The sequence below is a fragment of the Crocuta crocuta genome, unplaced genomic scaffold (assembly GCF_008692635.1).
Source record: "Crocuta crocuta isolate KB4526 unplaced genomic scaffold, BGI_CrCroc_1.0 scaffold650, whole genome shotgun sequence".
Taxonomy (NCBI): Eukaryota; Metazoa; Chordata; class Mammalia; order Carnivora; family Hyaenidae; genus Crocuta; species Crocuta crocuta.
This window is the reverse complement of record NW_027532882.1, coordinates 725,028-735,207: the sequence shown is the minus strand read 5'-3', so window position 1 is coordinate 735,207 and position 10,180 is coordinate 725,028. Positions and strand designations below refer to the sequence as shown.

Below are 10,180 nucleotides of genomic sequence, written 5' to 3'. Positions count from 1 at the left end.
TGAGGGTCTGCGCGCTGCGCTGTCTTTTGTGGGGTTTTGGGGATCCGAGCTGGTGTCTGCGAAAAGAGCGGGACACGTAGACGCTGGAGGGAGGCGGTGGCCAGGGGGACGCCTGTGACTTTCTTCTGACCATCCCCCTCTTCCCATGTTTCCCCCACCTCTACCTCGGAGAACAAGGCCTCAATTTGCTCTTAGGACACACACATTTAAGGATCATGGCCTCTTTCAGGAGGGGAGGTGGGTGTTAACCTTTGGGGCCATCTTGACGATCACCCTTGGGTCTCTGGCTTTCCAGGAAGTCGCTGGTTCATTCTGCTCCAGCCCCCACAGTGAGGCTTCAGGGGTCTAGGTCTGGAGGGGATGGGGACCCCCGCCCCCCATCCCTCATACACTCCAGGTCCCCAAACCCCCAGTCGCCCTAGGATCAAGGTGAACCCCTGAATCACCTATGAGCCCAGAGTCCTGAGCCCCTATCCCTCACTCCCCAACCTCACTGAGAGTGGGTCCCTCAAGGCACAAAGCCAGGTCGTGGACAGGAAGGAGTTTTTGCAGGAGCCTGCGGAGAACTCTTACCTGAGGCCAAGAACCACGAGTTCACCTTTTCACGTTTGCAGGCGCAGTTTCGAGTAGTTAGTTACAACCTGTGCTATATACACCTTCATGGACACTTGAATATGAAAACAGAATGCAGGGTACCCGTCTGCTCTTTGGTGTGTCCCTGGCGCTTTGAAGAGGACATGCCACATAGTGGGCACTCAGGAAATGTCTGTTAACTAAATAACCACGTACACACATGGGCACACCCCGCAGGTGCACACATGCCATGTACACACACAGTTATACTTGACCATGTGCACACACAGTACACAACCCAGTTACTATGGTCACACAGGGATCCACCACGCCTACACACACACACACACACACACACACACACAGAGGGCACAAGAAGGGGCGTGCCTGTGGAAGGAGGAACAGACACGTAGACATATTTCAGCCCTGGACAGAGTCTCCTGCTTCCGACAAGTCCCCATCCCAGCCTGGATGACCTTGATCTCAGTCTGAATTCTGACCTAGAAGATGAGTCATGTGCAACCCCTGTACAGCTTCCTGGGGGCACAAATCCAGTGACTCAGAGTCCAGTTCCCTGGGAGTCCTAATCCTAATTTATTATTATTATTATTAAAAAATAATAGGGGCGCCTGGGTGGCTTAGTTGATTAAGCGTCCGACTTTCGCTTAGGTCATGATCTCGCGGTTCGTGGGTTCGAGCCCTGCGTCCGGCCCTGTGCTGACTGCCAGCTCGGAGCCTGGAGCCTGTTTCAGTCTGTGACTCCCTCTCTCTCTCTGACCCTCCCCTGCTCATGCTGTCTCTCTCTCTCTCTCTCCTAGAAATAAATAAAACATTTTAAAAAAATATTATTTAATAGTTTTAAATTCTCTTAAAATCCAGCCCCTTGAGACATTCAGACTCAGACTTCAGAACATGTGGTGCCCAGTCTTGAAAGGGACCCCGGACTCAAATGTCACAGTCCCCAGCAGCACGCTCCAGGGACCGGGAAAGGGGCCATGGTGTGGGATCCTGGTTTTCAAGACGTTTGGGACCCTCCTTCCACCGCCACCCACCTCCTACCTGTCTGATCCTGGTGACCGTAAGCTGACATCACAAACACACCTGTTGCCCCTGGAGCCCACCCAGACCCCCCCCCCAAGAGATTCCTCTCCTAGCTCCTCCCTCCTAACCCCACTGCAGCCATGGGGTTGAGGTGGGACCACTGAGTCAGAAGTGTGTTCAGGAGCAGAGAAGTTGAGTCTAGTACCTTGCCTGTCCCGCCCGCTCACTGATGTGTGTGTGGGGGTTACTCCTTTGTCCCCAGATTCTGACAAGAATGCCTCTTTACCTCCGAGTCCCACTCAATTGTCTCCCTGTATCTGGATCCCAAGAAGGTATTCTTCAGAGCCTTCAGTTCGAACACAGTCATTCTCTTGTCCCAGAGCACACACTTGGACAGGGAAGCCCCTTTCTTAAGCCGCTGTTTCCTCATTTGCCAACTGCCCAGCCCCCTGAGGCAGCCAAGATTGGTCTAGTTGCAAGTGCCACAAATGCCACCTTGAACTAGCGTGAACAAAAGTAAAAGGAAGTTTCTGGGTTGTGTAACCGAGAGGCTCGGGGTTAGAACAATGGATTCAGGTATGGCTGGATCCAGGTATCAAATGATGGCTTCAGGACCCGACTCCTCAGTCTGCTTTCCTCAGTGCTGACTTCTCTCTCAAGCTGGTCCTTCCCCACCACAGCTCCAGGCTTACATCTTCCCAGTCTCTGAGAGCCCCAGTGGAGAGGAAACAGGAGGAAATGCCTTTTTTTCCTGGTAAATGCAGCGAAAGTCCCAGGCCAGAGTTTCATTGGCTGAAGCTGGCTCATTTGCCTCCCCTGTGCCAAATCTTGGACTCTGATTGGCTGGGCCTGGATCATGTGCCCACTCCAATCCAAACCAATCTCTGGTTTGTGGCTGGACTTGAGACACATATTCTTTCTTAAAAGAAAATTGAGATTATTACCCTGTGACAGGGGCTGGTCAGGGAACAGCACAGATCTGACTGCTTGTGGGCCCCCAGTTTCACAGCTGCCATTTTGCCGGGGGACCGGAGTCAGGACTTAGCTTCAACTGACCTTCAGTCCGTCAATGTGCAATGCTGTGGCCCCGCCCCCTGCACCTGTTCATCAGAGCAGAGCCAGATGCCCCTTGGTCCCGGCTCCTCCGGGGCTGTTATGGCAGGAAAGGGCGTTGAATCCCTCAATTGCTGACTTAATATTTAAGATCAGGGAGAGGGGGCGCCTGGGTGGCTTAGTCGGTTAAGCGTCCGACTTTCGCTTAGGTCATGACCTCGCGGTTCGTGGGTTCGAGCCCCGCGTAGGGCTCTGTGCTGACTGCCAGCTCAGAGCCTGGAGCCTATTTCAGAGTCTGTATCTCCCTCTCTCTCTGACCCTCCCCTGCTCACGCTGTCTCTCAGGCTGTCTCTCTCTCCTAGAAATAAATAAAAATATATATTAAAAAATTAAGATCAGGGAGAGGAGCGGCCATCTAATCACTCTTAAACCAGTCTTCTCTAAGCAGACAAGGTTGGCAATAGTTTAGAAAACAGAGCATTGGGGCACCTGGGTGGCTCAGTCAGTTAAGTGGCCGACTTCGGCTCAGGTCATGATCTCACGGTTTGTGGGTTCGAGCCCCACTTCAGGCTCTGTGCTGACAGCCAGCTCAGAGCCTGGAGCCTGTTTCAGATCCTGTGCTCTCCTCCTCTGCTCACACTGTCTCTCTCTCTCTCAGAAATAAATAAAACATAAAAAAAAAAAAAACAATAGAGCATTATCCTCACCAAATCTTGGGGGACCATTCCGAAGTTATCTCAAATTTAATCACAAGTTTAAAAGCTAAAAGATAGTTCTCACACATAAAAGTCTTTTAAATTATCTTTTATTTCTTTTTGCAAAGGAAGAAAACTATAATGGTTGATGAGAGAGTATGGGGCAGGCTGAGCACAAGCTAGTAACCCCCTCACACACACCCACCGCCGTCCCAGCCGGCCCATGTGGGATCTATGTGATATTCCTCAAACATTCTCAGCTACCCAAGAACAAAGGAAAGGGGTTTAAGTACTCGCTGTGGTGATGTGGGAAATTAAGGCAAATGAAAAATTAAATTCCCTTACTGCCTACAGCCCACTGAGAACTCCTTGCGACAGGCAGAGTGACCTCCCTCTAGGAGCTCAGCTGTCTTCAAGGATGACATTTTGCTAGAAGCAAAAAAGGACCTTAGTTTAACAGTATCCCAAGCTCGAAGATCCTGTAAGTCAAGTTCCTTTATCTCAACTGCCCCAAGATTTACGCTGGCAATCATACTCCAAGCTTATGGCCCCCTGATATACATCTGAGGGGTCTCATGACTGAGGTTTTATTAAATGGTAATAAATGGTGTTTTCCTAGCAACAGCTCGCACCTTAAGGTTTGGAAACTTGCTTCCAAAATTCCTTAGAGACTTACTCTATCCCTGATCCCCTCCCAAACGAGGGTATATAAATGAGTTACCCGTTAGGACCCCAGTGCAGCTCTTTCTGCCCAGGGGTTCTATCCCGCTGCTTTCATAAAATCACCTTTTTGCACCAAAGACATCTTTAAGAATTCTTTCTTGGGGCGCCTGGGTGGCTCAGTCTGTTGAGCATCCGACTTCGGCTCAGGTCATGATCTCACAGTCGTAGGTTTGAGCCCCACTTCGGGCTCTGTGCTGACAGCTAGCTCAGAGGCTGGAGCCTGTTTTGGATTCTGTGTCTCCCTCTCTCTCTGACCCTCCCCTGCTCACGCTGTCTCTCTCTCACACAGAAATAAATGAAAAAACATTAAAAATTAAAAAAATAATTTTCTTGGCGGTCAGCTCTGGACTCCATGAATCCCCATCGCCCCAAAACTTCATCAATAGTCTAGACCAGCGCTGTCCAATCGCACAGCCATCAAACACTGGAAATGAGCCTTGAGTGTAAAAGCATCACACGTTTGTTTTCAAGGATTTAGTACAAAAAAGAAAAGGTCTCAAAGCCAAAAACTGAAAGGTCTCAAAATCCCAAACCAAAAACATCTCAGTAATTTTAAAGCATCGCCTACATGCTGAAGTGATACTATTTTAGGTATCTATGTTAAATAAAACACATTATTAAAATTAATTTAGTCTGTCTCTTTTTACCTTTTTAACGCGGCTGCTAGAAACTTTTAAATTGAAGATGTGGTTTACATTACATTTCTACCAGAAGGCGCTCCTCTAAACTTAAAGAGAAAATTCCCTGTACACTTCGTCTCATTCTTATCTCCAGTCTTCCAGGTCACAGACAAAGAGGGCTTTAAGACATCTAGACAGAGAGCCACCACATGAATGCATGAATATGGATATTTCTCTAGGGTGAGCACATGTCAGGCATGGCAATGAGCAAGCCTGGCCAATACGTGAGGAGATGTGTCACAGTATCTGGGGGTGTGTGTGAGTGCGGGTAGGTGAGCAGATGTGTGGATGAGAGTGTTTCCAGTTATTCTCTGTCTGGAGACTCAAGAAGAGGGGACACCACGTCCGGAGTTAGGTCAAGGCGTGGGTCTGGCCTCAGTCCCAGATGTGGGTGGGGCTCCAGTAATGGGTCTTCTTGCCTCACATCTGTTCCTTTCCTCCAGGGAGCCTTGAAGAAGTAGAATTCTTGGGGTGGAGCTGAAGGCTGGGCCTGGGGCAGAGGGGAGGAAGATGTGGGAGCCCCAGAAATCTTGTTTCCAAGCCCGGCTGCCCCAAACCTAAAAGGTGGGAATCCCAGGTGCCCCAGGTTTTCTCCCGAGAAGGGCAGGGGACAAAGTTCATTCAGGTACACACANGAATCCCAGGTGCCCCAGGTTTTCTCCCGAGAAGGGCAGGGGACAAAGTTCATTCAGGTACACACGCGCACACACACACACACACACACACACACACACAGAGCTTCCTGTAAAGTTCCGGATCCTCCTTTAAAAGTTTTTAAGTTTATTTATAGTGAGTGTAATTGACATATAACATTGTGTAAGTTTGAGGTGTTACAGGTGTGGATTTGATACATTTGTATGTTGCAATATGATGACCTCCATGGATTCCTGACCATTCTATTGTGTCTCTGGGTCTGTGGGCTTCTCTGCTGGGCCCTCTATGAGACCTCTGGACTCCTCAGACCCTCTTGATCTGGGACGGGAGGGGAGGATGCCCCCGGGTCAGAGGATCCCGGATCATTGAAAAGAGGAGGCTGACTGTCTCCTCCCCCCACCCCCAACCCGGAGATTTCCTCATCGGCCTCGACACCTTCCGGTGGGTGGGGTGTATGTGAGCAAATTGGCAGACTGGGAACCATGGGGTCTGAGGAAATCTACATGAACAGGAGGTCAAGATGCAGGCGGCAGCCTTCAAAGAGAAGAAACAGAAGGCCCCAGCCGATAAGGAAGGTTAGGTCCCTCAGGGTGGGGAGGGGAGAGGTCAGGAGGGAGAGATTGGGATGGGAGACGCAAGGGGCTGAAAGGTGGGTCGCAGGGCTCCTTCCCCAACCCCAAGAGGTATGTGTGCACGCGTATCCCCCAAACGCTCACACATGCCCTCTCCACCTAACCAAGAGGCAGATCTTATTTCCCCATTCCTTCTGTTTTGTCCCCAGAGATTTGTTGTCTGCAGGGGGTTGGTTGAGCCAAGATCTCTGAGCTCCCCTCCAACCCTCACCCCTGCCGCAGAGCTCCGGGCAGGTTTCCATTCTCACCCACCCGCCCACAGGTGCAAACCCTGAGTATGAGAATATCACCTTGGCCTTCAGAAACCAGGACCAACCAAGAGGCAGCCATTCACCACCCAAGAATAGGGCCAAGCAGCCGCCTGCCAGCCCACACCCCACAGCCTCGGGAGGGGCCCATGGTAGGATGTCACTGGAACAAAGGGCGCCGGGTGGGGGTCTGGGGCACTGGTGAGGGGTGTGGCGGCCTCAAGGCTGGCGTGTTACCGTGGCGGGGGTAGCTTTGCAGGCGGCGATGATGATGCGAGTGGTGCTGGTGTTGGTGGAAGTGAAGTGTTGGTGCCGGTTTGGGTGCTGTTGATGGCGAGGTGACCACGTAGTGGGTCAGGAAGGAACCGCCTAGACAGGAGCTGATGAGCCGTGTTGGTGGGGACAGTCACTTGTGCTGGTAGCGACAGGCACTGAGCTGGATGGGGGTCAGTGACAGCTACTGCTGACGTTGTGAGTGCTGGTAAAGGGGATGGTAAGGAGGGGACCTGATGATGACAGCGTTAGGGACAGTTCCCGGTGGCTGTGGCCAGAGTGCACGCTGGTGGTCGCAGTGGCTACAGTATTGGCAAGAGTGGCAGCAGGTGACAGAGCTCTGACGGTGTGAGAGTCGGTGCCGATGGTCTGAGTGGCGGTGCTGGGCCCTGGAAGGTCACCTGTCTTGCCTCTTTCCCAGTCCCTGCCTGGTCTCGGCCGTCCCCGGACTCTGCCCAGGTCCCCCGTTGGCTGCACAGAGTCATTCTGAGCCTGTACGTTCTCTTCGCCCTGTCCTGCATCATTCTCATTGCCTTGGTCCTGGTGAAGAGTGAGTAGGATTTTTGGTTTCCCTTTCTTTTCTNTGGGAAGGGGAGCTCCAGAATGGTAAGGGTGGGGCCTTGGGGAGGCCCAGGGGGGCCGGGGAGGGGAAGGAGGGCAGCGCTGCTGCAGACACGTCTGCTTCTTGCCTCAGTCTCCATCTCGGGGCAGGAGTGTCAGGAGCAACAGAAACGGGCGTGGGGCGGCGTCCAGCGGCTCATCAAGGAGGTCAAGCAGGAGATTGAGACGGTCAAGAGAAATGTCAACACTGGGAATGAGATAGTGATGACCTCCTTACCAGGTGCCCTTGCAGACCTTTACTGGGCGGAATTTGTCTCAGTCTGGGTGCTGAGGAGTTGGGGAGGGGTCAGCAGGGGTCTCGCCTTCCTGGCACGCAAGGTTTGGGGGGGGGGTGATGGACGTCACCCTCTGGGTGGGGATATTTAAATGCGTCTGGGACCGCCAAATACACGAGCTCTGCAGCAGCCCAGGCTGGGGGTCGGGGCGTGCAAGGAAGAGGCTTCCAATAAGGGTGAGGGCCTTGTCTGAGGCCCCATACCAATTTTCTCCTGTCTCCCTGTCCCCAGACATAAGCCAGATTAAGAGTAAATTACAGGAAATCTCCAAGGTACTGGAGAGGTTGTCACTCCCAAGTAAGTTCGGCCGGGGAGGGGGATGAGGAGGGAGTCACCGATCCGGCCCTGGTTCTCTCCCCGGGGGACGGGATCTCCCTGACGTTGGGTCTCCATCCTGCCCAGAGCCCACACCTCAATAAACGAGAAGACATTGGCACCCTGGCTGCAGCTTGGAGGACGGGGCTGCTCCTCCCAGTGAAGATGGCCGCATGTGTGTATCATGGTGTGACGCGAGCGACAACGCATGGCACAGTGTGCGGCTGTGTCAGCAAGGACCGCAGACGTGTGTCAGTGGGAGCTCGGCTGTTGGTGACACGTGCTGCCCTGTGAGCACGTGTGAGTGTCCTGTGGTGCGTCGTGTCTGAATGTGTCATGGAACTGTGTGTGTGTGTGTGTGGCACCCCTTACCTCACTGTGATTGTGGGGGCTGCAGCGTGTGCCCTGTCACTACCTGTGTTGGTGTGTGAACAGGTGTGTGTCAGTGTGTGATGATCGTGTCACCAAGGGTGTTCGGAGCAGGTACACATGTGTGTCTACTGGTTTCCACACTCAACGTTTTGTCATTTGTGAAGATAAAGGCCAATGGAAAAGAATGTGGCTTTCAGATCTGTTACTGGGAGCATCTTGTGGGAGGTCGGGGACCTGGTGGGGGAGGGTCTGCAAACGTTGAGGGATGAAGAAAGTCACATAGTGAGCACGTGGCCATGATAACCTTGGGGAAATGAGAGTGTATAAGCATGAATGTCCTGAATGGGTCCTTTTGTGTTCATGAACTTGAACCCAGGCAGTAATAGTCTCTGTGCCCCCAATAGGGCTTGTGGCTCGAAATATACAATGTTTCCCTATGTGGGGGGCCTGGGGGGTTCAGTCGGCTAAGTGTTTGACTTCAGCTCAGGTCATGGTCTCCCGGTTCGTGGGTTCGAGCCCCGCGTCGGGCTCTGTGCTGACAGCTCAGAGCCTGGAGCCTGCTTCGGATTCTGTGTCTCCCTCGCTCTCTGTCCCTCCCCCACTCACGCTCTATCTCTCTCAAAAATAAACATTAAAAAAATTTAACAATGTCTCCCTAAGTGTAGGTGGGCCTGGAAATATATCTGAACCCTTAAGTATGTCCCCACGAGTGTAACTACTCGCGAGTGTATATGCCCGCGTTCATGAGAGCGCATGCCCCCAAGTGCACTGTGCCCTGGCTTACGGATGTATGTCCCCTAAGAGAACATGTGTCCACAGGCAAACATTTGTCCCTAAGACACGTGGACATGTGCACACGGGCAGACCTGTGTGTCCCTAAGAGAACATGTGCCCAAGGATATACACGTGTCCCTAAGACCAGAGAATGTGTCCCCAAGGCACAGGCCAATAGACGTATCCCCAAGGGCATACATGTGTCCCTGAAACAGAGACACGGGCCCATCGTCAAATGAGCAGCCGCCAGTTTGCCTGAGCGCCGGCCAACGCAAGCCAACCCGGCCCATGGCCTCAGGGCCACACCCCTCAGTCGGGAGCTCGGGACACGCGCGCCCCCTGGCGGCCGCTCTCTGGCATCTCCGTGAGCACGCGCGCTCCGCCCACGAGCCCCTTCGCCGCAGCGCCTGCGCACTTAAGGCCTTTTACGGCGCCGTAAAGCAGCTCGGCCGAAGCGAAGGCCGCAGTACCCTGGTGAGACCCCGCCCGCCCGCGACCCCTACCCGCGTCGGGCCTCGTCGGTTCCCTGGCCGCCCCGCCCCCCGTGGGCCTGGGGATCTTGGGCTAAGGTCTGCGCGCCCGCGATCCCCTGTCCGTCCGCTTCGGCCCACGCAACGGGGTCCTTGAGGAGGGTGGGCTCCCTCCTCGGCCCTCTGCCCGGTTCACGCCGGCGTGGGGGGCTTGGGGTCCCCGCCTTTCCGCGGCTTAGCCTACTAGCCCCCATCACGCCCGGAGGAGGGGTCTCAACACTCGTCCCGTCTCACGCTCTCGGCNGGACCCCCCGGACTCCCTTCCCCCCTAGCCCTCCCATCCCCCACGCAGACTTTGTTGGGGCAGGCCCACCATCCCCAGACCCGGCCAGCCTCTGGCTCCTTCCCTGGTAGTAGGAAGGGGGTTCCCCGCTCCTCCTCTCGACCCCACCCTTGGCAGAGGCTTCACGCTTGAGTGGGCGAGGGTGGAGGGGAAGGGAGGGTGTCTCAGCGCCCTCGGGATCCCCCCATCCGCTCCTGCTCCCCATACTCCCACCCTAGATCTGCTCCGCGGAGACCTTAGCGCCCCCTCGGTTTTCTCCAGCAGCCTTTTCCGGGGCTCTTCCCCCACTGCGCTCTGGCTAGGTGAGCTAGGATGGGAGGATCACAGCGCCCCCTCCTGGCTCCCCCAAACTTCGGGTCTCACAGTCGGCCTCTACCTTGTCTCCCACTGCCCAGCTGCCTTTCTGGAGGGCACGGAGATGGAGGGGTTCCCAACGCC

At 54.1% G+C, this 10,180-nt stretch overlaps 2 protein-coding genes across 3 annotated transcripts in view; both read left to right on the top strand.

The window, feature by feature from the left end:
* Window positions 1-5,916: 5,916 nt before the first annotated feature.
* On the top strand, window positions 5,917-8,767 carry MCEMP1 (mast cell expressed membrane protein 1). The gene is made up of 6 exons (XM_077745690.1): window positions 5,917-5,994; window positions 6,314-6,451; window positions 6,994-7,126; window positions 7,220-7,413; window positions 7,700-7,765; window positions 7,871-8,767. The coding sequence occupies exons 1-6, from the start codon at window positions 5,940-5,942 to the stop codon at window positions 7,885-7,887; spliced, it is 603 nt and encodes a 200-aa protein (XP_077601816.1). The 5' UTR covers window positions 5,917-5,939; the 3' UTR covers window positions 7,888-8,767.
* Window positions 8,768-9,358: 591 nt separating this feature from the next.
* The window catches only part of TRAPPC5 (trafficking protein particle complex subunit 5), a 2,509-nt gene continuing 1,687 nt past the window's right edge, over window positions 9,359-10,180 (top strand). Inside the window, exon 1 of one of the 2 annotated variants that reach the window (XM_077745678.1) lies at window positions 9,359-9,403. The gene's annotated coding sequence lies outside the window, so the exon portion shown is untranslated. The other variant, XM_077745679.1, reaches the window with a different exon arrangement.

Coding starts and splice junctions, on each gene's coding strand:
- MCEMP1 (XM_077745690.1), top strand. CDS start 5,940: ATGCAGGCGGCAGCCTTCAAAGAGAAGAAACAGAAGGCCCCAGCCGAT. Junction 7,127..7,219: donor TTGGTCCTGGTGAAGAGTGA/GTAGGATTTTTG, acceptor GGGGCCGGGGAG/GGGAAGGAGGGCAGCGCTGC. Junction 7,414..7,699: donor AGTGATGACCTCCTTACCAG/GTGCCCTTGCAG, acceptor CCCTGTCCCCAG/ACATAAGCCAGATTAAGAGT.